The sequence below is a fragment of the Telopea speciosissima genome, chromosome 4 (assembly GCF_018873765.1).
Source record: "Telopea speciosissima isolate NSW1024214 ecotype Mountain lineage chromosome 4, Tspe_v1, whole genome shotgun sequence".
NCBI lineage: Eukaryota > Viridiplantae > Streptophyta > Magnoliopsida > Proteales > Proteaceae > Telopea > Telopea speciosissima.
This window is the reverse complement of record NC_057919.1, coordinates 9802787-9830601: the sequence shown is the minus strand read 5'-3', so window position 1 is coordinate 9830601 and position 27815 is coordinate 9802787. Positions and strand designations below refer to the sequence as shown.

Genomic DNA, 27815 nt, shown 5'->3' with positions numbered 1-27815 from the left:
AACAATCCTGATGCATACTAAAGCCAGAACTCCACTACAAAAAAACTTATGTTCTGGACATGTTACTCTAATTTATAGTCAGATTCAAGGTTCACAATTTGACACCTTTTAGCAAAGAAGCGAAAAGAAACATAATTCAAAGTCATTTATATTATTCTAAACTGTTCCACAGTTCATGATGGTTTTGGAATAGGAAAACTTATCCACCATCCCATTTCATGGTGGACTAGAGACTTTGAAAACTCAGAACCAAATGCGAAAATGAAATTAAACCATAAGTGATGAAAAAAACAGCTCTATAATTCAATCATGTATGAACACAGAGAAAAACAGAGAATGAGAGACCAATAAAACAATCAAAGGCACATCTATTGAACAACAGGAGTGTACAGAAAGTAAGAATCAACAACACCAGGCAGACAATAACTCAGGTACAGGAGAAGAGGCTGGGGGTGTAAAACCAATAACTCAAATTAAAAATTAGAATTAAGCTCAACTGAATAAGGAAACAGTAATTTTGTATTACAACCAATATCTACATCAAGGGGGAGAAATAAAGAGGTAAATGAAAACCCATTAAAGAATTAACCCTTACAAAATACAAAAAAGTCACAATCTCTTCCCAAACCCAGACCCAGACCCAGCCTAGACCGAGCAGTGGGTTCTATACCAGTAATAATCGCAAACGAGAAAACTGACTGAATTGCAATATAGCCAATATGCTATATAACCTGAAAGCCAGAACGAAAATCTAGGTTTCTGATTTAATCTTGAGAGCTTTGATCTTAAGCCTGTACCTTGGCGCCCTGGGGATAACCTGACTTGGACCCATATGCAACTGGCCAGGACTGTTAGTGAGGGGAGGACCATCATCGTAAATATACCCGACAGGATGACCACAGCTTTTGCAATTGATCTTGGTTCTGTTCCTCTGAATTCCCCAGTAGTTCACAGACTCAAAGAAAGGCATCAACTTGTCTTCTTTCTCAAATCTGAATTTGGTTTCATCGATCGCAGCAAAAGAGAGAGTGCCCTTAGGATTGCCGGACTCAAAGTAAAAATCGGGAGGAAAGAGTTGGCTGGTACTTAGATTCAAGTTGGTTTCGCATTCCGCACAAGTGTAAATTGAAGCCATTGATTAAACAGAATAAAGACGGAAGAGATGTCCGACCGACAGAGAGGTTAAAGAATAAAGCCAGAGAGAAGTTGAAGTTCCATATGTAAAGCGGCAAAGAAATTTTGACGCAGCCCACCAAAAGGCGAAAGATCAAAGGATCAAATAGAAGCCTTCCATGGAGAAGGAATCAAAATTATCAAAGAGATTTTTCAAAGTTACAAAACTATCAGAATTCAGAACTACCTTTCCCGGTAAGACGTAATAACAGGGATGTCCGTCAAAGACACGGAAACTTCGGGGGAGACGTAAGACGATATGTATTGAAATTCGAAATTTCTATTTTAATTTCATGAGGTAATTTCTATTCAGAAATTATTTGGTTTGATTTTTGCATCTTATTTCAGTGAAATAGAAATCAACTGGAATCAGGGTTTTAGTAATCGGGATCGAGATCAGGATCAATATCGGTCTCGGGCCTCCACCACCACCATGCCCAACCACCCCATTACTGCCACCACCACTACCCCACTCTCTCAAAGAAATATAGAGAACATATTCTCAAAATTAAACTTTAAAAGAATTTTAAATTCTTGAAATGTTTCAGATTGATCCAACCAAAACAATTTCAATTTCTTGGCCAAAAATCTATCAACTAGAAATAGAAATCATACCAATAAGTGAAAATTGTTTATTAAATGGTGCAGTTTTAATTTTGAAATGATAAGTTATCAGTTGTATATCAATTAAAATTGATTAGGATCAGTATACTATTGAACTTTTATATACATTAAATATAATAAATTTATACCATGTAAATTAATTTAAGGGAGAGGGATCTCTGCTCATCAGCATGACCCATGCATCAACATGGGAGCTGACCACAATACAAACAAAAGCATCAACAGGGTGCAGGATTTTCACATTCATGGAGTGGGCAGTCATCTCACCTCCCTTTGTGTCTACTGTACCTGCAGACGCCAAGCTGGGATATTTTTCCATTCATTTAAACATGTTTTTTCCTTAAGTTAATTTGGATCAAGATGTGATTCAAACCCAACAGCATCAGATTTCTTTATTGAGTTTGAAAAATAGGTTCTTTCCCACTTGGACCAAGATTTTAAAAAGGAGGGGGTGTAAATGAAAATAGGCCATAGTTGAGGGGGTTGTCTATAATTTTTCTTTACTATTATTATAAAAAAAAGGGGAGAATAGTGGATGTTTCCTTTCAAAGGATGACTATTTGAAAAGAACAGAGCCCAATGGATTCCCATCTGGTTACATGTTTGTTGACTATTTCCACTCAATCACATCCATTTATTTTAGCAATCAAAATGTAAAATTCTTCTCCCACAGTCCTCAATTCTTTTAGATGCTCCCATTTGAGTAAAAGAGCTTTTTTATACAATTCAAAAGCAGAGATTTCTCCATACAAAAACCAGTTTTTAGAACGGATAATAGGGTTATAGTCCACTTTTCTAAGATTGTATTACTGAGAAAAATTGTCATTACAAATTTATAATGCAATCATATATTTTAATTTTTATAAATATACATATATAGCCCTAAAAAAATTTATGGCAAGGTAGGATGATTCTTACAGGCCGTCGGCCCCTATGGCCTCTTAATAATTCTTCGGAATCAATAAAGAACGCTAATCGGTCACGTAGTGTGGCATGTACCTGCACCCGAACAGAGACACACAAAATGACTGACACACTCCTTGAAAGGGTGAAAAGAACCAAGGGTTAGGCCTGTAAACGGATCGGATTCGACTCGGATACTGATTGGATGTAATCGGATCCGGATATTCCTTGGTCGAATACGGATACCTTTAAATGGATTCGGATGGATTCGAATGCGGATCGAATTCGAATTTTTGAGCATCCGTTTACACCTCTGCCTTGTGTAACCCGAACTTTCCTCCCCCTAGTGGATACAATTTACTCTCAATCCATAGTTTTAGATCATGATTCTCTTTTCCTCATATTCTAGAACCTTTTGAATCTTCAAAAACCCTCAAGATCATTATTTACTTAATTTTTTATAATTAAGTATTCGAATTCAGATTTTTATCGGAGTATTCGGATATTTTTTCGGATATTTCTAAATGAATTCGGATGCCCCTAAACAGATACGGATGCGTATCGAATTCAGATTTTCGGTTATCCATTTACAGCCCTACCAGGGGTACACAGATCTGCTTAAATCAGCATGATTAATTGAGAATTACGTACGGGAATCATATCGCAACAAGCCATCATTTTTTTTTTTTTTTTTGTTGGGTAGAACAAGAAACCACATCCCCTGCTGTTACAGCACGGCGCTGTAGCGCATTGTGCGGTGCAGCGAGAGGCCATGTGGCACAACGGGCCCCACATGGTGCACATGGCCTCTGCTGCACCGCACGATGCGCTACAGATGCACCGTGCTGTAACAGCAAAGGATAAAAATTCGATAGAACAAGCAGCCATCAATAAAAATTCCCTCAAATTTAGAAAATATCCCTTCAAATTTCCAAATTAAGTACTATATATTACATTAATTTTGGTTTTCTGCAACATCATTATCCTTCTTCATGGACGATTTCCACTTAAACATACTCGTACTAAACAATCCTTCCATTTCTTCTAAGGTTTTCCCTCGCGTCTCCGGTAGGGATGCGTAGAAAAACATCCACGCTCCTGCGGTTATCCCTGCGAACATAAAAAATGTCCCTTCGATGGTGAGGGCCTTGTACAGTGACAAGAATGTCATGCCTAAAAGCCCACTCATCAATCTGTTCGCCGCCACACCTATGCTCACACCCTGCGCCCGCAGCCGTACAGGTAATATCTCCGAACCATACACCCAAGGAATGGGCCCAAACCCAATCGAGAATGAAGCTACGAACAACAACGTCATAGCCACACACAAAACTATGGCCCACATAGGCGGCTTCTCCGAATGATCAACCACCATTAAAGCAGATGCTAATCCCAACAAACACACGATCACACCTCCTACACTTGTAAGAAGCAGTGGCCGCCGTCCGATCCTGTCCACTAGAAACGTAGCCACCAAGACGAACATTGTCTTACAAATTCCAACGGCCACAGTCGCTCCCAACATATCACTCTTTTTCTTAATCCCGGCCTGCTGAAAGATGCGTGGGCTGTACAACACTAAAGCATCTATCCCTGATGCTTGCGCGAAGAAGAATAAACTAACGGATATGATTAAGACACGACGAACAGATGGTGTTGGTCGGAGGAGTTCCTTCCATACACCTTCACCATTGTTGTGTTTGGGTACGGTTACTACGTCGTCCACAATATTTTTTGATATTCCAACGGCGGTCTTGATCTCGGCGAGTCTTAACTCGGCTTCTTCCTTGGAATCACATGTTTTAATGAGTACTTGCCTAGCTTTACCGAGTTGACCCTGTAAAACGAGCCAACGCGGTGACTCGGGCATGACGAGTATCCCAAATGCTAATAACAACGAAGGAATCCCTCCAACTCCAAGCATGAGTCGCCAACTGAGGTTTGCGGGAAGACCAGCGAAGGCGATGTTGGAGACGTAGCCAAGTAAGACTCCGGAATTGATGAAGACTTCAGGGAAGGATGTTAAAAAGCCTCGAGCAGTCGCCGGAGCAATCTCAGCGGTATAAACCGGAGCGATCATGAGAGCAAAACCGACGCCGATTCCGGCGACAATTCGACCCACCAAGAGCCATCCGAAATTTGGAGCTAGACCCATAAATATAGCTCCAGCGAAGAAGATTACAGAAGCAAAGACGATGGTGTAGCGACGACCGATCCAATCGGAGATCCGTCCAGCAAAGGCAGAGCCGAGTAGGGAGCAGATGTTGATGATTCCGACTAGAATTTCTATTTGTGGGTCGGACATCTTTAGATCTTCTTTGATGAAAATTGCGGCTCCGCTCATAACACCAGTATCTGAATGAATGAATTAAGAATGAATTAAGAAGAAGGAGAAGCAGAGACAGAAATTAGAGAAGAAAGCAGAAACAAAAACCAGAAACAGAAACAGGGAGTGTTAGACGTACCGTAGCCTAGTAAAATAGAAACCGTTGAAGCTAAAATTGCAGAAACCATAGAATATGTGTTACTCTTCCGTTTGCCCTGCTGCTGCAATTCAAGTGGGGGCACGGCAGAAACGCCACGGTTGAGAACTCCTCCTTCACCCATGTCTCTCAGCTCTCAAACTTTTTGAGAGAGGGACAAGGGCAGAGAAGTGGAGTATTAGAATACTCTGAGTCCATTTCATGCCTGGATCGATCAATAAGTAGTACTATGCTACACTAAAAATAGAAATCCAACTACATGGCATTATTAGTAAACAAATCTCTTCCAAGAGATGTGAGTCTTCTCATCTGTGGTACCAATATGGATCACCCATTAACAAAATCACATCATCGGCACTCCTCAATTGTAGGCACAAACCACTCAGATCCAGAGATAAAGATAAGGGAAAATTTCTTAGATCCACTACTAGATAGAAACGAAAATTACAAAATAAGTAGGTTTCAGTGCTTCAATAAGTAGGTTTCAGTGCTTCAATGTGGTTTAAACAGTTTTGTATTTTTCAATAAATCAGGTTTTGGCAATTTTAGAAATTTGCTTTTATTTTGGATGAATGCTAACTAACTTTGGGGATTAAGTAAAACTTTTCAAAATAAAAAATAGTGGATGTAAAATAAATTTAAAACCTATTTATCTTGTAATTTTCATTTTTATCTAGTGGATCTAAGAAATTATTCCAATTAAAAGGCCAAGGCCACTGTAGTCGTCTTCATAACCGTTTGTTGTATTTCAAAGTCAAATATAGTCATAATGTCTAAGACTCAATCAATCCCTTAGAGAGACTACAAAATAGGAAACCAACCCCGTCCACCCCGTCCATTAATGTGACCTTCAGATTTGGGTCATGCAATTCCCCAGCTCCCTCCCAAAACGAATTGAATGTTCTTCTCTATCCTTTAATTAGTCTCTACTCTTATCGTTTTTTAGGGTTGAAAGAGTCAATGTATTCGAAGAGAAACTGCCTGGTTGGTTTGGCTCTAAGATTAAGAGTGATAAAAGAGTCATAGTAAGTAATTTTTATCCTAAATACAATGTACGATATCATATCTAGCTTGTGAGATTAGAGGGATCCGACCCCAAAAACAGGGCATTGGCCAGCCAGCAAACATCCTCTGTAAATGAGCCCTGCAATTCAGATGGCTGGGATTTTAAAATAAGATAAATTGGTCTCCCCTCCCCCTCCTCTCTCTTCTTAATGCCAGACCCTCAATTGATGGGTGAACCTCAAATCACAGTGGTCAACTGGATATCAACCCACATCTGATTATGTATAGATCTTACAGAGATGACTCTTTATGATTCAGCAACATATAAGCGCTTAGAGAACCATTTAAATCTTCAACTGCTGCAAGCAATAACTAATACAGCAAATTCTACATGCAAAGACTTTTACATTTTCAGATTTTCACTTGTGTCATTGGGCAAGTCAGTAACCAAAGCCACTATGGAAAAGAATCCTTGGGTAATTACTATTTCCCCATTACCAAACCTTGGTATATCTATCTGTTATTTTTTTGTTAAAAAAAATTGATAAATAAATAAGTATTAAAAGAAATGGTTGGCAGTGGTAAAACAAATTTAAACCCCCACACAGAGGCAGGAATGGTAGCTCAAGGTCTTTTAATCATGGTTTTTTTTTTTTTTTTTTTTTTTTTTGGTTCTCTCTTCAATTGGTGGCTTTGATTTTGCTTCAACCCTTGTTCCATAATTGTTTATTAGAAATGGTATCAATTATCATTACTACAAAACCATTTTGAGTTTAAAATGAGTTTTGATCTGGTCCAAAATAGATTGCTGGATTAAAATTCAATCCCAAGGGACAAGACATTGGATGATCCAGAGGGCTCATTGATTTTCTGAAAAGAATAGTGGAACTTTCCTTTTCGAAGGATGACGAACAAATCCTTCACAAACTACAACAGTATATCAAAGGCAAAGCTCAAAGCCTCATACAATGAGAAGATGGGTGCCCTTAGATAGTATTGGTTGCCTTTATAGGGCAGCCAACACGATGGAGTAGTGTAGTTTTAAAATCCTGTAAGAAAATAGTAGTTACTATAGAATAAGAAATGATATAACTCAATGGGAAAACTAGACTCTGCTCAACCAAGCCTTACTCCCAAGTTCTTGGATCAGTAATATGAAACCCCTATTATACCAATTGATGCAGATTTATCACTAAATTGGGTTTCTTTTATTAAGAATAAGTCTAGGGTTGGGTAACATACATGTTGGGCCTTTGATCTCATGGGTTTCTAATGTAATAGGCCACTTTTATTGATCTAAAATATGAGTATATAGGTTGCATAAGGGATTAGCCCAATACTTAGTTTATTTTTATGTTTTTTAATTGAACCGATTCAAATTGGTTGCATCCAATTGATTTAATTTAAGTGATCATGTGACTTGGTTAAGTAGTCATGTGACAACTTAAGTGATCATGTGATGTAAGTTAGGCTGGATTATGACTCTACAAGTCCAGCCATGTTTTGAGTGTATTTCCACTAGTATTCTAGTTTCCTAGTCAGTTTAAGTTATCTAATAGGTTAGGCTATTCCTTTTTAGTGTCTAAGTCTATTTTGAGTCTTCTATATAAGTTTGTAAGGGAGCCCAGCATTGTATACGAATTTAATTAATGAAAAAGCTTTTGTTTGCTGCCATAGCTGCTACTCTGCTCTGTTGAGTGAACCTTGTGAGTAATATCAAGGCTACCTTGTTGGCAATATCAAGGTGAAGAGATTGGTGGACTCCGATAGACTCCTTGCATCTTGTAGATCGGGAGGTCCTTCTTCTTATTCAATCGAGCTTCTTCAAGCTGCTGCTGCTGCCTTGGAAGGAGATCAAACCAGTAAGTAATTTTAATTTCCTGTATATATCCTTCCCCTCTTCATCCTCTAACTTAATCCACACACCCGTCCATCCATCAAACCCTAACCTCCATCAAACCTGCAATTCAATTTTGTCCAAAACTACAGAATTTTAAAACCCTTCCAAACCCTAATATTCTTATGCCATTAAAGCCTCTTAAAACTGCATTTTAATACCCTATAGACCCCTTTCCCACCCCTAAACCCTAGATCCTGAAAACACTTCATTTTCACAAGGCCTCTAACCCGAAACCCTAGATTTCCAACTTCATCCAAATCAATCCAAACCTACACCAATAGACTTCTAAAAACCTGCACATCATTACCAAATAAAACCCTAGCTCAAAACCCTAATTCTAACCCTAATTCTACCCTAATTAGCCTAAGTTGTTCCAATCGGCCAGCCTTGTTTGGTGATCCTATTACCCTGATTCCTAGTGGAACTACTCCTACCTAGGATTACATTACCAATCCCCTGCATTATTAATGTTCATGTTTTTTGTTATTTCACAACCACTGTCCTCTTATATAACTTCAACCCAAGTCAGTTCTGGCTTTTACTTGTCCTTTTAATACGTTGAAATTGAACCACACTGCTCCTAACTTCTTAATTGTACATGACTGTACAATCTCAATTGACTTTCATGGAAACTTAACACAGCTGCTGCTGAGGAAGGAGAGAAATGTTGAAGGTTACCAAATTCTTGTTGAACATTAATTTCTCCTTGCTAGTAACTTCCACTGAAATAGCACACCAAGACAGACAGTTTTCCTATGTGCTGCCATACTGCCACTACATTGGATATTCACTGTCAATATAAAGTAACTACCAGCCATGTAACTCTGAAAACTGCTCCCATGTATTTGATTCAGATCGGATTTTCAGCTTTATATGCAACCAAACTTTTTAGCCTTGCATAACTCAACTCCACCTCCATAAGCTACCATAGATAACAGAGTCCTGCAACGGATGTTTGAGAAATCACCCCTTTCCAACATGGCAAAATCTTTCCTAGAGATATACAGTTACCCAGCATACTTTGAAAACATTTAGAAAGTGTGTGTTACTCATACAGATATAATGGCCTCATTAGGTGTGGGTCCCCAAACATGTAAGCAGAAGGGAATCCATTTGGCTCTGTTCTGGAATGTTGATCTCGATCTACTTGAGACTATTTCTATCAATTATTGCCTCCAACTGTGTCTTTGGCTTCCAACCGATGCAGCAAAGTTGGATATATGTGCATTGGCATGAGGCTGGTTGGAACAGGTTCTGCTTCCTGCCAGTGCAGGAAATTTTTAATGAAATAGACAATAAGGATGAGAATATTCCCATGGAACCATGTCCATAAAGCTGAGCAAAATGGGCAGACATCTGTTCATTCCATACACGTACCCAGTTGGGAATACATTAATCATAAAACAGAATTAATGCATGTATTCATGGAATTAATAAAGACCTATAATAAAATTTTGCTTAAAAATCATCTGATGGGTGACAACATAAGGCTCCATTTGGTTAAAGTGAAGTAAATTGAATTAAAATGAAATTAATTGAAATGAAAAGGAAAATATAAAAATGAATTTTTCAATAGGGTGTTGATTGGAAGTAAAGTTGATGTAGAGTGAAAGGAAAAACAAGTGGGCCTCAAAACAGAGAGAGTAGGAAATGAAAAATTTTCGGTTGTGTCTCTGCATAAAATGATTAATGATCATTTTTAGCTTAAATTTTAACCAACAATGGAAGAAAATGTGGAATACCTTGCAATTTGATATTGATGTAAACTGTGTTGATTCTACTTTACTTTTGACTATATCCACTCAATCACTTCCATTTATTTCATTACAATTTACTTTATCAATCAAAATGTTAGTATTCACTTCAGATCTAACTAAACGGAGCCTAAACCTAAAAAAATTCTTCTCCCACAGACCACATATTGCAGTCCTCAATTGTATTAGATGCTCCCATCTGAGTAAAGAGCTTTTCTATGCAATTGAAATGCGCAGATTTCTCCATACAAAAACCAGTTTCCAGAACTATCCTTAAAAATATCTTGGTTGGTGACAACATTAAAAGCAACAGATGTTGAGTCCTCAATCCAACCTCTTCAAATGCACTTTCAAATCCTCAATGAGTGTATTATAGTTCCCACTGCAACTCAAAACCTAAGTTGAAAAAAGAAGGGTGTAGGTTTTCCAGACCATGTATCCTTATGTGGTCTGCACACATTTGCTATGTGGCAGCTTGGGTGGGGCTCAAATATTGTGGAGAGGTGGACTCCAAGATTTTCTGCTCCCATGTCAAGTTTCAGCTTGAATGTAGTTTGCCAAGTAGCAAAACAAAGCATTGAAAATTTTGGGACTACCAAAAGGCTGGTTTGCCATTACATGGGAGGGTAAATAATTGAATTTGAGGCTGAAATTTAACACACACAGACAATCCAGATCATTCCCTAGATATCCACCAAGCAGAATTGCCACATCATCCAGTCACATGGCACACCAAGTCTACAGACCACGTAAGGTTTTGTTGTCAATGCAGGCTACAAAACCTTTTGCCCAAAAGGGTTAAAAAAAGAAAAAGATACATAATTAACAAGAAAAAGGTAGATCCCATATGAGTAGAAACTTTATGGGGAAATGACTCAACTCAACCTTACCCTAACTAAATGGATCCTTTTTCTCAAATTAGCTTTATTCAAAGCCATACTTGTTACAAATCCTAAGCTAGGCATGTCTTTCCTCATCAGTTATCCTAGTCTCATTTTAGGCCTATCCCTGGCTCTTTTAGCTCCTTCAATCTGAATGAAATCACTCCTCCGATCCCCATACTGTCTCATTTATTAATAGGACATTCCAGCACTGGGTTTTAGCGAGACGGTTCCTGGTTCTAGTCCCAAATTGACACCCTTAATCGTGGATAAGGGGTTGGTTACATTGATTATTCATAGAAACAAAAATAAAATCTCCTATATTGACTCAACTACTAAGACTTTCTTAACTAGACCACTGACTCACTAAGGACTCTAAATTTCTTAAACTTACTCAACTTAGGATAAAATAATAATTTTCGTGCACCCCCCACTCCACCTTTGGGCTTTATATTTCAGCCCGTTACAACACTAAAACCCAAAAACTAAGACCCAACCCAAACCTATACTAAAACTTAGCCCAAATTTAAACCAAACCGGGCTTGCAATAGAAAGTTGTAGTTGGGATTTCAGAATTGCAGTTTCTTTCTGAATCTCATTGGCTCCTCACTTGAAAACAGGGAAAGTGTCGATTGGACTTGGGTGTTCTGAGGGCAAGGAGGAGGGGGGAGGGGGGAGGAGGGAGGGGGGAGGGCAAGGATTAACTACGTGCCACCTCTGTGCATCTTTCTTTCGTCCACCTACGGCTACACATGAGGGGGAGTGTTAGATCCCACATCATCTATGAGTGGGATCCCCATTCCATTCATATACCTGATAGTACCTCCACTTAACAGACCAGTCTTTTGAGATGGAAAACATACATGGTATCAAAGCAAGTTATTGCATCCCTTCCATTCCACCCGGCTCCATCCTCCCCTTCCTATTTCCATCCACGGGTAGTTCCAACTTCCAACCCACCTACACTTGAAGTGGGAGTGTTAAATCCCACATCAATTGCGAGTGAAAAATCCCTTTTCTAATATATCTGTGAACACCATCTCATTAGATCGGTCTTTTGAGACAAAAATTCACATATCTAAGTTGGAATTTGTAACGCTTTGATGGAAGAAGATGCCAAAGCAATCTACCTTCCTTTCTACGCAAACTCCACCTTATGTTCAACCATCCTTTCTACAGGGCTTATCGTAGGTAAGTATATCTGGTCCAATTACAGTAGTGAATACCATTGGGAGATGCTGTTCAAGTGGTAAGGGAGAAGCCATTCTGGAACCAATCCAACGGCTGGGATCACTCCACCATATCACCTGGGATTTCTAGAGGCCCAAAGACAGTGATTGGGAGTCGAGCTACATCTACATGCCGCCAATCAGGAATATCACGCACCTACTCATCTCCATAAGAAGGGTTCTTAAGCGGTTTAGAAGAGAAGAAGTGAGAAGAATGAGAAAAATGATCATCGACTACATACCAAGATTTGTGTATGTTGAACCAAAAGAGGGTTTAGATTGTATTATGGATGCGTTTGATGTTGCCATTGATGGGGTCTTGAGACGATTCAGTGAGCTCTGAAGAGGTAATCAGTAATATAAAGGAATATTTCCCCAGAGATGGTAAGATTTCCATCACACAAATATAGATGTGATTTCCAATATACATAAAAAGAGAGGTGGGAGGGGCGTTGCTGCCGGAGAGAGGGTTGCAAAGGGTAATTTAGGTATTCTGAATTACCAGGGGAGAAAGAAAGGTGGAAGTTCACTTTTCCAGGGGAATCAAAAAAGAAGTTTGGTGTAGGGGAGTTTGAGTAAATATAGGCCAAGTGGAGGGGAGTGATGGAAATTTCCCCAAAGTTTAATAGAACCCTTGGTTACAACCTGATTACCTGATAGGCAAATAACCAAAGGATAAAAACCTCAAACTTTAGGGAAACAATTATTTCAGTTCCACATCCTATACAACATAACCAAAGAGAACAAGAAAACATTAACAATATGCCCAAAAATATTCAATGGAGCATGTGCACTAAAACAATCCAGATTTCTGTGAGTGGGATCCCCATTCCATTCATATACCTGGTAGTACCTCCACTTAACAGACCAGTCTTTTGAGATGGAAAACATACATGGTATCAAAGAAATCCATCCGGCTCCATCCCCCCCTTCCTATTTCCGTCCACGGGAGCCCAAAAGTATTCAATGGAGCATGTGCACTAAAACAATCCAGATTTCTCTACTTACCCACCCAAATCCATGCTAGCAATGGTGCAGTAGGGAAATTTAGAAAGTGAGAAAGAATTGAAATTGAAATCATTCATAATCCACTTCAAACAATCCTGATGCATACTAAAGCCAGAACTCCACTACAAAAAACTTATGTCTTGGACAAGTTACTCTAATTTATAGTCAGATTCAAGGTTCACAATTTGACACCTTTTAGCTAAGAAGCAAAAAGAAACATGGTTCAAAGTCATTTATATTATTCGAAACTGTTCCACAGTTCATGATAGTTTTGGAATAGGAAAACTTATTCATCATCCCATTTCATGGTGGACTAGAGACTTTGAAAACTTAGAACCAAATGCGAAAATGAAACTAAATCATAAGTGATGAAAACAGCTCTCTAATTCAATCATGTATGAACACACAGAAAAACAAAGATTGAGAAACCAATAAAACAATCAAAGGCACATCCATTGAACAACAGGAGAGTGCAGAAAGTAAGAATCTACAACACCAGGCAGACAATAACTCAGGTACAGGAGAAGAGGTGGGGGGTAAAACCAATAACTCAAATCAAAAATTAGAATTAAGCTCAACTGAATATGGAAACTGTAATTTTGTATTACAACCAATATCTACATCAAGGGGGAGAAATAAAGAGGCAAATGAAAACCCATTAAAGAATTAACCCTTACAAAATACAAAAAGTCACAATCTCTTCCCAGACCCAGACCCAGACCGAGCAGTGGGTTCTATACCAGTAATCGTCACAAACTGAATCGCAGTAAAGCTAACATGCTATAACCTGAAAGCCAGTACGAAAATCTAGGTTTCTGATTTAAGCAGAAGGGAATCCATTGGGCTCTGTTCTGGAATGTTGATCTCTACTTGACTATTTCTATCAGTTATTGTCTCCAACTGTTTCTTTGGCTTCCAACCAATGCAGCAAAGTTGGATATATGTGCATTGGCTTGAGGCTGGTTGGAAAATTTTTAATGAAATAGACAAGAAGGATGACAATATTCCCATGGAAGCATGTCCATAAAGCTGAGCAAAATGTGCAGACATCTGTTCATTCCATACATTCAGTTGGGAATACATTAATAATAAAACAGAATTAATGCATGTATTCATGGAATTAATAAAGACCTGTAATACAATTTTGCTTAGAAATCATCTTATGGGTGATAACATTAAGGCTCCATTTGGTTAAAGTGAAGTAAATTGAATTAAAAGGAAATTAATTGAAATGAAAAGGAAAATATAAAAGGAATTTTTCAATAGGGTGTTGATTGGAAGTAAAGTTGATGTAGATTGATAGGAAAAACAAGTGGGCCTCAAAACAGAGAGAGTAGGAAATGAAAAATTTTCAGTTGTCTCTGCATAAAATGATTAATGATCATTTTAGCTTAAATTTTAACCAACAATGGAAAAAAATGTGGAATACCATGCAATTTGATATTGATGTAAACTGTGTTGATCCTACTTTACTTTTGACTATTTCCACTCAATCACTTCCATTTATTTCATTACAATTTACTTTATCAATCAAAATGTTATTCACTTCAGATCTAACTAAACGAAGCCTAAACCTACAAAAATTCTTCTCCCACAGACCACATATTGCAGTCCTCAATTCTTTTAGATGCTCCCATCTGAGTAAAAGAGCTTTTCTGTGCAATTCAAATCCACAGATTTCTCCCCTTTTCTAGAACAATCCTTAAAAATATCCTGGTTGGTGACAACATTAAAAGCAACAGATGTTGAGCCCTCAATCCAACCTCTTCAAATGCACTTTCACATCCTCAATGAGTGTATTATATCTCCCACTGCAAATCAAAACCTAAGTTGAAAAAAGAAGGGTGGAGGTTTTGTCCAGACCATGTATCCTTATGTGGTCTGCACGCATTTGCTACGTGGCAGCTTGGATAGCGCCCAAATATTGTGGAGAGGTGGACCCCAAGATTTTCTGCTCCCATGTCAAGTTTCAGCTGGAATGTAGTTTGCCAAGTGGCAAAACAAAGCATTGAAAATTTTGGGAGTACCAAAAGGGTGCTTGGCCATTACATGGGAGGGTAAATATTTTAATTTGAGGCTGAAATTTAACACACACGGACAATCCAGATCATTCCCTAGATATCCACCAGGCAGAATTGCCACATCATCCAGTCACATGGCACAACTAAGTCTGCAAACCACGTAAGGTTTTGTTGTCAATGCAGACCACAAAACCTTTTGCCCACAAGGGTTAAAAAAAGAAAAAGATACATAATTACCAAGAAGAATGTAGATCCCATATGAGTAGAAACTTTATGGGGAAATAACTCAACTCAACCTTACCCCAACTAAATGGATCCTTTTTCTCCAATTAGCTCTATTCAAAGCCATACTTGTTACAAATCCAAAGCTAGGCATGTCTTTCCTCATCAATTATCCTAGTCTCATTTTAGGCCTACCCCTGGCTCTTTTAGCTCCTTCAATCTGAATGAAATCACTCCTCAGATCCCCATACTGTCTCGTTTATTAATGGGACAATCCTGTACTGGGTTTTAGCGAGACGGTTCTCGGTTCTAGTCCCAAATTGACACCCTTATTCGTGGATGGGGGGTTGGTTACATTGATTATTCATAGAAACAAAAAAAAAATCTCCTATATTGAGTCAACTACTACGACTTTCCTAACTAGACCACTAACTCACTAAGGACCCTAAATTTCATAAACTTACTCAACTTAGGATAAGATAATAATTTTCGTGCACCCCCCTTAAAACTACACCTTTGGGCTTTATATTTCAGCCTGTTACAACACTGAAACCCAAAAAACTAAGACCCAACCCAAACCTATACTAAACTTGGCCCAAATTTAAACCAAACCGGGCCTGCAATAGAAAGTTGTAGTTGGGATTTCAGAATTGCAGTTTCTTGCTGAATGTCATTGGCTCCTCACTTGAAAAAAGGGAAAGTGTCGATTGGACTTGGATGTTCTGAAGGCAGGAAGAGGAGGGAGGGGGGAGGGGGGAGGCCAAGGATTAACTACGTGCCACCTCTGTGCACCTTTCTTTCATCCACCTACACATGAGGGGGAATGTTAGATCCCACATCATCTGTAAGTGGGATCCCCATTCCATTCATATACCTGGTAGTACCTCCACTTAACAGACCAGTCTTTTGAGATGGAAAACATACATGGTATCAAAGCAAGTTATTGCATCCCTTCCATTCCATCCGGCTCCATCCTCCCCTTCCTATTTCCGTCCACAGGTAATTTCGACCCACCTACACTTGAGGGGGAGTGTTAATCCCACATCAATTGCGAGTGAAAAATCCCTTTCCTAATATACTTGTGTACACCATCTCATTAGATCGGTCTCTTGAGACAAAGATTTACACATTTAAGTTTGAATTTGTAACGCTTTGATGGAAGAGGATGCCAAAGCAATCTACCTTCCTTTCTACACAAACTCCGCCTTGTGTTCAACCATCCTTTCTACAGGGCTTATCGTAGGTAAGTATATCTGGTCCAATTACAGCACTGAAAACCAAGACTACTATTGGGAAACGCTGTTCAAGTGGTAAGGGAGGAGCCATTCTGGAACCGATCCAATGGCTGGGATCACTTCACCGCATCACCTGGGATTTCTATAGGTCCAAAGACAGCAATTGGGGATCGAGCTACATCTACATGCCGCCAATCAGGAATATCACGCACCTCCTCATCTCCATAAGAAGGGTTCTTAAGCGGTTTAGAAGAGAAGAAGTGAGGAGAATGAGAAAAATGATCATCGACTACATACCGAGATTTGTGTATGTTGAACCAAAAGAGGGTTTGGGTGGTATTAAGCATGCATTCAATGTTGCCATTGATGGGGTCTTGAGAAGATTCAGTGAGCACTGAAATAATCAGTACTATAAATGAATAGTTCCCTAGAGATGGCAAGATTTCCATCTGTAAATACCGTGGTCCTCGGGACGAGGGTTCCTCAACCTCTTGGCGACAAGGATTGTCTTCGATGAATAACGGCGTACCGTTCCGATATATCATCATGGGAATTGGGATCATGCTTTTGTTAGCACCCAAATCTCATAATTTGGGATGCGGTTATTCGTGCCATAAGGCCGTGCTTTGCACGCTGCCATCAGATAGTTACCATTTTAAATTTGGTTTGGCAGAGTGGAAAGGTGGGATCCACCCTGATTATAGATGGTGGGAGGTTACAAACCCCACATGGCACAGGAGATTAGCACTTTGGAATGAAAGGGTCCCACCACACTAGGAAGCAATCTGAAAAGTAGGAGATGCAATAGTGGGAATTATTTCACAAAGGGGTCATGTGCAAAGTCAAGGACATGTGGCACTGGAACAAGGGATTGTAGGTACATGGGTGCAGCAGTTATGGCACCTACCAAATGGGAGCCTTTATGGGATCCATCTATAAAAGGCAGAAGTCTCCATTGAAGAAAGAGATCACTCAACGGATCAACAAAACACTATTGTCTCTATCTTTATTTTGTCTTTTCCCTTTTTTATCTTTCAGGATGTAATCTTTCATCCCTCTTTGTAATTTTTGCTGGAGTTGGGTTCCAGCCACCAATGCCTCATTGGCTTGTGTTTCAAAGGGCATTCATGTAGGCCTTGCTTGGAGAATAACTCTAACAACCATGTCTTTTGGCCCGTATTTCAGAAGACAACCATCATCATCGAGTTGCGAACTTCATCAGTCCGAGGCTGGCAGGGTTGTGGAAGCTTCATCAAGACCGTTTTTGGAAGATGCTTGGAGAACAACTCCAACCGTCTTGTCTTTTGGCCCGTGTTTCAGAAGACAACCACCATTAACATCAAGTTGCAAGCTCCATCAATCCATGGCTGGCAGAGTTGTGAAGCTTCATCAAATTCGTTTCTGTGAAATTGTGCAATTTGGTAGTAAAATAGTGGCAGTGTGAACACCAAGTTGTAAATCTCGTCAATGTCGGATTTCGCAGGTTGTAAAGACTCCAATCGGATATTGACTGTAAGTAAGCAATTTGATCTTCAATCTTCTTCCTTTGCTTTGTCCATCGCGATTTGCTTTTACTCAAAAGACCTTAGAGCTACTCAGGCACGGAAGGATCCCCTTCTCGTCCTGGTTAGAAGTCAGAACGGGCCATTTTCGACCTCTTGGAACAGGCTGTTTCGCCAGTCAGGACAGGCCGTTTTGTCTCGGTCTGAAGTTAGAACGGACCGTTTCGTCCTGGTTGGCAGCTAAGACAGGCTGTTTCCAGTTCCGTTTGGGCCTGCGTCAAAGGCCCTGGCACGCCCGCGCTACTTCCACCACGTGCGTTGTGCCCCTGTGTGTGGGTGTTGGATTTTCCACCAACACATTTTGGCACGCCTTGTGGGACTCCAGAAAGCAAAATCGTGATGGGTCGAGGAAGAAGAAATGCCGATAAAGGAAATCCTTTCCCAAATCAGGCAGTGAGAATGTGTTCAACCAGGGGAAATTCTCGCTATCAATGAACACTGAGAGGCCGTAGCCCATCAACAAGGGGCACGGTTTACGTCCAACAGAATTTGGGTGGTTCGAGGAGGTAGGTACGTCACCAAGCAAGGGGCAAGTCTTTCTGTTGATGCTGTGATAATCCATCGTGCTTGCGATTAAGGTCGAGATAATCTATTGGCATCGGGTGATCTGTCGTGCTTCACCTACCTTCCTAAATCGAAGTTGGTTTTCGCATTCCTGATGTAAGCAGCGACGGTCTCTCTTTTTGAAATTTTGTTCTGCCGATGATGCCATCGGAGAGTCAAAATAAAGGTGGATCGAAGTTTCCATTGGGTGTGAAATCAAGAGCCAGAGGACCTTCACCTTTTCATGGCACTAAGCCACGGAGTCATGGTCCTTCATTTCCAGTTCTAGGGGCATAAAATGTGCGTCACATCGATCGACTTGGTACTCAGTTTGCAAAAAAAAAAAGAGGGCGGCAGAAATTTGCCACACAGCCACTTTTTCTGTAAGAGAGTAGGCTGTTACAAAAAAAAAAAAAAAAAAAAAAGAAGAGGGAAAAAATGGGAAATCTGAGGTATACACGGAGCAAGAAGCCGATTCACTTGGCTCAGTGGAGTATGAGACGTGGGTAGTTAAAGATAAACCATTATCTCTCTCTCTCTCCCCTCTCACATGTTTCCACAATTCCCATCTTTCTTTCCTAAAATCTCTCATCCCTCCATTATCTCTTTCTCTAATTCTCTCCATGTGCCACCATGACTCCCCTCTCTCCTAAAACTCCCTCTTCCCTAAAATCTCTCCCAACTTTCCTACGTTTCTCTCTCCCTAAATTATCTCTCTTTTCTCTCCACATGCCACCCACTACTTCCATCTCTCTTAAATCCCTCCCAATTTTCCTAGAATTCCATCTTTCTCGCATATGGTCATACGGGTGTGGGATCCATCATCTACAAGTATCCTTAACTGATATGGTTATCAAGGAAAGTGGTTATGGTGATTGGAAAGAGGAAGAAACCTCATTCCAGAGGAGAAGAAGATAAGACCGATAAGATCAGGTCCACAATCCCATTCGAACTCGTGTGGCCTCGTTCAAATGGGATTGTTAGGGGCATTGTTAGTACCCAAATCTCACAATTTGGGATGCGGTTATTCGTGCCATAAGGCCGTGCATTGCACGTTGCCATCAGATAGTTACCATTTTAAATTTGGTTTGGCAGAGTGGAAAGGTGGGATCCACCATGATTATAGATGGTGGGAGGTTACAAACCCCACATGGCACAGGAGATTAGCACTTTGGAATGAAAGGGGCCCACCACACTAGGAAGATATCTAAAAAGTAGGAAATGCAATAGTGGGAATTAATTCACAAAGGGGTCATGTGCAAAGTCAAGGACATGTAGCACTGGAGCAAGGGATTGTAGGTACATGGGTGCAGCAGTTATGGCACCTACCAAATGGGAGCCTTTATGGGATCCATCTATAAAAGGCAGAAGTCTCCATTGAAGAAAGAGATCACTCAACGGATCAACAAAACACTATTGTCTCTATCTTTATTTTGTCTTTTCCCTTTTTTATCTTTCAGGATGTAATCTTTCATCCCTCTTTGTAATTTTTGTTGGAGTTGGGTTCCAGCCACCAATGTCTCATTGGCTTGTGTTTCAAGGGGTATTTATGTAGGCCTTGCTTGGAGAATAACTCCAACAACCATGTCTTTTGGCCCGTGTTTCAGAAGACAACCATCATCATCGAGTTGCGAACTTCATCAGTCCGAGGCTGGCAGGGTTGTGGAAGCTTCATCAAGACCGTTTTTGGAGATGCTTGGAGAACAACTCCAACCGTCTTGTCTTTTGGCCCGTGTTTCAGAAGACAACCACCATTAACATCAAGTTGCAAGCTCCATCAATCCATGGCTGGCAGAGTTGTGAAGCTTCATCAAATTCGTTTCTGTGAAATTATGCGATTTGGTAGTAAAATAGTGGCAGTGTGAACACTAAGTTGAAAATCTCGTCAATGTTGGATTTCACAGGTTGTAATGACTCCAATCGGATATTGACTGTAAGTAAGCAATTTGATCTTCAATCTTCTTCCTTTGCTTTGTCCATCACGATTTGCTGTTACTCAAAAGACCTTAGAGCTACTCAGGCACGGAAGGATCATCTTCTCGTCCTGGTTAGAAGTCAGAACGGGCCGTTTTCGGCCTCTTGGAACAGGCCGTTTCGCCAGTCAGGACAAGCCGTTTCACTTCGGTCTGAAGTTAGAACGGACCGTTTTGTCCTGGTTGGAAACTAAGACAGGCCGTTTCCAATTTCGTTTGGGCCTACGTCAAAGGCCCTGGCATGCCCGCGCTACTTCCACCATGTGCGTTGCGCCTCTGTGTGTGGGTGTTGGATTTTTCCACCAACAGCTTTATAAGGAAATGGAGTCAACACCTAGGATTAGGGCCTATAACCCAATGGGTGTAGCCCCATCCAGGGTTAGTAGAAAGGGCTACGTGATTCCATATGATCTACTCAGAGATTCAAGGTAAGTAGTCAGATTACGATGGTGGGAAGGTGTTAGGCACCCACCTCGCCCGGATAAACCAGTCTTTCTACTAGATGCTGGTTTTCAAATATTCTCCCTTAATAATATATCCTATACTAACATGTAACGCTAAGTTATGATGCACTAATCATGACAAAAAATGAAAAATCATTTACTATGCATACTAAAACGAGTTACTTTAATTGTCTACATTATGCCAAAAGTAATAAGAAGGAAAGAGACAGATACCTGTCAAGAAATACACAAAATAAATGAAAACGCACCGAGTGCGAAATATATGATGTCCCACAGCTCAGGTGGAGACGGACGATCGGCTTGTCTCTCTCTTGTAGGACAGAATAAGGATTATCTGAGATGAGTTTTGTTACTCAGACTACGGACAGAGTAACGACTATATAAGGGATTCTCGTTATCTGTATACAGACAGAATGACGGCTATGAAGGGGGGTTTTTTGTTATCCGTACACTGACGGGATAACAATACCTACGAGCACCGAAGGATCTACCCACGTCAAAGAACTCCACTCACTCACATACTCATGAGGGAAAGATGGGAGAAAAGAGGGTGAAAAGGGGGCAAAACAAGCCCTGGAGGGTCTCTCTACCCGAAAAACTCTGTCTTTTGGAGGGAGGGGGACCCTCCTATTTATAGGGGAGGGAGGACCGTCACCCTTGGCCAGATAAGTCCTCCACGGCGCCGTGGGTGACGTCAGCAGGCTTATGTCACACCCCTTCACGGCACCGTGGGAAAAGTACAGTGGTGCCGTGGGGATGTCCATGGCGCCGTGGGGGCACAGTGCATATTTTCCTTGATTTTGGGCCTTGTCTGGGCCCATGGGCTTGGTCTTTTTGGGTTTTCTTCTCCTGTTTTACTCTATAGAAAATTTTTTGTCCGGGGGTTCCGCCCCCCTACACCCCCACGGCCCGCTAATCGGCTAGCGGGACCGTCGTGGTTGGGGAAGGTGAGCAGTACCTCCTTCAACATTTAGTAAAAGGGTCTTATAAGTCATTTTAGGGATGTTAGGGTGATTTGGTTTAGATGTAGGGACAAGAGTCCTTCTTGAGAGAGATGCCGATGTCTGTCCGTGTCCTGTTTTCATCATCGCCGAGGGGGTGACAAAATTCAGTGTCTACACCATCACACAAATATACATGTGATTTCCAATATACATAAAAAGAGAGGTGGGAGGGCATTGCTGCCGGAGAGAGGGTTGCAAAGGGTAATTTAGGTATTCTGAATTACCAGGGGAGAAAGAAAGGTGGAAGTTCATTTTTCCAGGGGAATCAAAAAAGAAGTTTGGTGTAGGGGAGTTTGAGTAAACATAGGCCAAGTAGAGGGGAGTGATGGAAATTTCCCCAAAGTTTAATACAATCCTTGGTTACAACCTGATTACCTGATAGGCAAATTAACCAAAGGATAAAAACCTCAAACTTAGAGAAACAATTATTTCAGTTCCACATCCTACACAACATAACCAAAGAAAACAAGAAAGGATTAACTACATCCCCAAAAGTATTCAATGGAGCTTGTGCACTAAAACAATCCAGATTTCTCTACTTACCCACCCAAATCCATGCAAGCAATGGTGCACTAGGGAAATTTAGAAAGTGAGAAAGAATTGAAATTGAAATCATTCATAATCCACTTCAAACAATCCTGATGCATACTAAAGCCAGGATTCCACTACAAAAAAACTTATGTTCTGGACATGTTACTCTAATTTATAGTCAAAGTCAAGGTTCACAATTTGACACCTTTTAGCAAAGAAGCAAAAAGAAACATAGTTCAAAGTCATTTATATTATTCTAAACTGTTCCACAGTTCATGATGGTTTTGGAATAGGAAAACTTATCCACCATCCCATTTCATGGTGGACTAGAGACTTTGAAAACTCAGAACCAAATGCGAAAATGAAACTAAACCATAAGTGATGAAAAAAACAGCTCTATAATTCAATCGTGTACGAACACAGAGAAAAACAGAGAATGAGTGACCGATAAAACAATCAAAGGCACATCTATTGAACAACAGGAGAGTACAGAAAGTAAGAATCAACAACACCAGGCAGACAATAACTCAGGTACAGGAGAAGAGGTTGGGGGGCTAAAACCAATAACTCAAAATAAAAATTAGAATTAAGCTCAACTGAATAAGGAAACAGTAATTTTGTATTACAACCAATATCTACATCAAGGGGGAGAAATAAAGAGGTAAATGAAAACCCATTAAAGAAATAACCCTTACAAAATACAAAAAAGTCACAATCTCTTCCCAGACCCAGACCCAGACCCAGCCTAGACCGAGCAGTGGGTTCTATACCAGTAATCATTTCAAACAAGAAAACTGACTGAATTGTAATATAGCCAATATGCTATATAACCTGAAAGCGAGAACGAAAATCCAGGTTTCTGATTTAATCTTGAGAGCTTTGATCTTAAGCCTGTACCTTGGCGCCCTGGGGATAACCTGACTTGGAACCATATGCAACTGGCCAGGACTGTTGGTGAGGGGAGAACCATCATCGTAAATATACCCGACAGGATGACCACAGCTTTTGCAATTGATCTTGGTTCTGTTCCTCTGAATTCCCCAGTAATTCAGACTCAAAGAAAGGCATCAACTTGTCTTCTTTCTCAAATCTGAATTTGGTTTCATCGATCGCAGCAAAAGAGAGAGTGCCCTTACTGCTGGACTCAAAGTAAAAATCGGGAGGAAAGAGTTGGCTGGTACTTAGATTCAAGTTGGTTTCGCATTCCGCACAAGTGTAAATTGAAGCCATCAATTAAACAGAATACAGACGAAGAGATGTCCGACCGATAGAGAGGTTAAAGAATAAAGCCAGAGAGAAGTTGAAGTTCCATATGTAAAGCGGCGAAGAAATTTTGACGCAGCCCACCAAAAGGCGAAAGATCAAAGGATCAAATAGAAGCCTTCCATGGAGAAGGAATCAAAATTATCAAAGAGAATTTTCAAAGTTACAAAACTATCAGAATTCAGAACTACCTCTCCCGGTAAGATGTAATAACAGGGATGTCCGTCAAAGACACGGAAACTTCGGGGTAGACGTAAGACGATATGTATTGAAATTCGAAATTGTTAAAAGAATCGTTATTTCTATTTTAATTTCATGAGGTAATTTCTATTCAGAAATTATTTGGTTTGATTTTTGCATCTTATTTCAGTGAAATAGAAATCAACTGGAATCAGGGTTTTAGTATTCGGGATCGAGATCGGGATCAATATCGGTCTCGGGCCTCCACCACCACCATGCCCAACCACCCCATTGCTGCCACCACCACTACCCCACTCTCTCAAAGAAATATAGAGAACTGTTCTGGAACAGAAGTGTTACCAAACTGGCCCTTATTGGTATGATTTCTATTTCTATGCTAGAAACATGTTTCTAGGCTCTAAAATGGTGCTTGGTAAACATGTTCCAGAAATGTTTTTAGAACAGAAAAACAACACAAATCTGTTTGGTAAAATCTGTTCTGAAACACCTGTTACCAAATTAATGAATTATTACAGAAATGCCATTACTTGACTAAACTTAAGATTAAAATGAAAACATCCACCATTATCATATATGAATATCCAAAAAGGATCTTGGCGGATTCGAACCACCATCCTCTTAGAACATGCTTGAGACATGCTCATGTTCCAAGTGCTCTACCAATTTGAGCTAAAGACACAACTAAGTAGAGTTTGTGGGAGAGTATAAGTATGAGATTGGGGGTACAAATTACTGAGATAAGTAAAGGGGTGAGAGGGAGACTCTAATGAAAAATAATTGTAGATGAAAGCTGCATCAGATCTAAATTGGTTACATGTGATTCTCAAGGGTTTGTTACCGTTTCACCTAAAAGCTTGAACTGTTCCTACACACACTCACACTCACCCCCACCCCCTTGCTGCCCCTACACACACTCACAAACTCACACACTCACCCACCCCTTGCTGCTCCTATACACACTCACCCACTCCATGTCAACTCTGCTGCAGCTTTGGGTGATGTATTTCTGCAGACATGCATCTGGTCTGAACCATATTAGAAGGGTTATTCTTTCCCCTGGAGAACTTCACTCGACCCAAGTTTGAAGCATATCTGCCAGCTAATGTCCTATTCCTTAACCTTCTAATTCTGAACCTAGTTCCTAATTTCATTAGTTTGCAATATCTCAGCAACTTGTAACCCCTCTGGTCTGCGAATTACAGGGTTTGACCAACCCTTAGAGACCTACTCTTGGTTGGTGATTGATCCCTATTTAGGGTCTGAATACCTACTGTTTTCCCTGAGTTAAATTTTTTACTGTTACAAATCTGATTTGGGTTTATATTATTGACTGTAAGTCTGAACTTAGAACCTGTTTGGGTATAATTATTGAGATCCTGCTTGGGACTAGATCACTGTGACTTGGTCTTACATTAGGAGGTCTACAAGGAGCCACCAAAGCAACTCCAAATCTCAGAAGAAAATAGAATCCAAGTTGAGGCGATATCATTAGGTGGAATGAATTTGTAAGGAGGATTCCGTATTATCATGACAACCTGGATTCTTGCAGGGAAAGTCTCTTTCTTATCAGCTGTCCAAGCTCACATGAACTCATGGTATATGAGAGAAGTATTCTAGGGTCAAGAGAAAATTGATGAGATTCTTTCTCCTAATCAATGAGTTCCAGCCATGGAACTAAATCTCAGTTGAAACTGAACGAAATCTCTGAGTTTGTTAGTTAGATTCTAATCTAATGAATTTTTTTTCCCATTTCCTTATGACATATGTAACATCAAAATAAAAGAATCAATAAAAGATGATCAAATAGAATTATTGTTGTGTAATTCTTTGCAAGGTAGAGGGGGCCAACATTTAATAGGAATTATAAATTTTGTAAGCACATGGTTAACATAAGTCCCTGTTCTTTTGTGGTAGAATAGTACCCTGCTATGGAATAAACCAGGCTGGTGCATTCCATTTTGGTTTCTCATTTCTAAAAATTTGAAATAGAATCTCTTGAAGACCAAGGAATTTGAGCTATGAACTCTGAAGTCTGAAATAATAAATGAAATTATCCGCAACAGATGAGTTGGTTTATACACCCCTTCTCAAACCCCCTTTCCAAAGAAAAAATAAAGAAGAAGAAAGGGGAACCTACTACAATAGCTTTTGGGACTAATTATGAAGGCATTAGTTCCAAGACCTTCATTGTATTCCTTTTTTTTTTAATTCACCTAAAGTTCTTAAAAGAACGATTATTTCAAGTTTATCACACTCTGTACAGATTATCACATGAACTAATCTATAACAGAAGAATATAGTATGAATAAACAGAGAACAGAGCTGCACAACATACAATACCATGGCCATGACTAACAAAAAAAACAATAACACGGCCTTAGATTTTCCTCAGAGAACCAGATCTGAACACTTCCATTAAACATTACACAAACTTCCATTAACATTGCACCAAAAAAAAAAAAAAAAAAAAAAAAAAAGAGAACCAAATCGGAAGACAAAAAAATCAAACAAAAGAGGCGGTTTTTTTTTTTTTTTTTTTTTTTTTCTACAAATAGGAAGAAGCAGAGAGGGGTTTTACCGTTTGGAGATTAGATCGGTATGTAGGAGGTCAGGGCTTGTGAGTAGACCTTCGCAGGAGAGGGGTTTTACCTTCAAAGCCTTGGATTTTAAGGGTTTCTGCAAAAATCAGAGTACAATGCTATAAATTGCAACCAAAAAAATTAAAAGAAGAAGAAGAAGAAGAAGCTGCTACGCAGAGGAAGAAGGAGAAGAAAAAGCTGTAGAGAAGAAGAAGAAGCTACAAGTGGAGGAGAAGGAGAAGAAGAAGAAGAGGATTTACCTGAGCAGCGGCGGAAGACGATGTCGCAGAGTGGAGGAGACCTTCGGATCTTCACAAATGGAGAAGACACGTTGCTTGGGTAAAAAGTCACTTCTCGCTGGTGTCCAAGATTTTATTGGGCACAGATTTGCAAAAAATCCTTATTTTGTTTCAATTGAAGTGTTTCAAAAGTGAAGAAACAAGGGCACTGCTTGATAACCTTATAAGAAATTGTTTCTACTGTTTTTTTATTCTAAGAAACAGAAAAATGCCTAAAAAGTGTTTGATAAATAGTGTTTCATAGAAATTGTTTTTTGGTGGATAAATCAAAATTTCTGTTCCTCAGAACACTTTTGACAGAACATGTTGGACATGTTCTGCATTGCTCAGCACAAATCTACCAAAAGTGTGCCCGATAAAATTAGGGACCAACCTTCACTCTCACAAAACTCTCACAAAGATCGTCTTCCTATTCTCCTCCATAGCCGCCTACTTCACCCTCTCCGTCATCCTCCACCTCTTCTTGGCTCTCTTTTGCCACAGCCACCGTCCGGGGCCTCTGGGCGCCATCCCTGTAATCCACAGCCTCGCCATGTCCCTTCTCTCCGTCGTCATCTTCGTCGGGATCCTCCTCTCCACTGCCTCTGAGATACGCGACATCCATTGGTTCTGGCGGCGTTTCAAAATCCCTTTCCAGTTGTTATACCCGCACCCCGGATCATAATTAATTATTATTTCTTCCCCGTGACGTGTGGTTATCACTGCCACATGCTGGTGAGCTGTTCTCACTGGTGGTCAAACCCAGTTACAAATTATTGACCATGATACGGGCTTACCATTGACACACCATGGCAATGGAGAAGTAAATTCTAGCCCTTGGCTTATTTATTTATCCTTTTCCTCGATGCCCTCGAAGTGCGGGTCAAGATTTAGACCGCCCGGGCTATTTTAGTTGAGTTGGGAATATTCTATTTGTGGGTTCCACTTATTTAAGGGAGCGTGTGATGGGCTTATAATC

The 27815-nt window shown here is 40.1% G+C and overlaps 3 protein-coding genes and 1 pseudogene across 3 annotated transcripts in view; all 4 read right to left on the bottom strand.

The window, feature by feature from the left end:
- LOC122658567 overlaps nt 1-27815 on the bottom strand; it is an 86181-nt gene that overhangs the window by 44241 nt on the left and 14125 nt on the right. The window contains exon 2 of the mRNA XM_043853580.1: nt 8506-8513. The gene's annotated coding sequence lies outside the window, so the exon portion shown is untranslated. The remainder of the gene's footprint in view (nt 1-8505; nt 8514-27815) is intronic.
- On the bottom strand, nt 714-23859 carry LOC122658568 (uncharacterized protein At4g08330, chloroplastic-like). The gene is made up of 2 exons (XM_043853581.1): nt 23807-23859; nt 714-1165 (listed from the first exon to the last, which is right to left on the bottom strand). Exon 2 carries the CDS (start codon nt 1133-1135, stop codon nt 752-754), a length of 384 nt encoding a protein of 127 aa, XP_043709516.1. The 5' UTR covers nt 1136-1165; nt 23807-23859; the 3' UTR covers nt 714-751.
- On the bottom strand, nt 3656-5239 carry LOC122658321 (polyol transporter 5-like). The gene is made up of 2 exons (XM_043853241.1): nt 5166-5239; nt 3656-5055 (listed from the first exon to the last, which is right to left on the bottom strand). Exons 1-2 carry the CDS (start codon nt 5212-5214, stop codon nt 3656-3658), a joined length of 1449 nt encoding a protein of 482 aa, XP_043709176.1. The 5' UTR covers nt 5215-5239.
- Nucleotides 23292-23797, bottom strand: LOC122658320 (annotated as a pseudogene).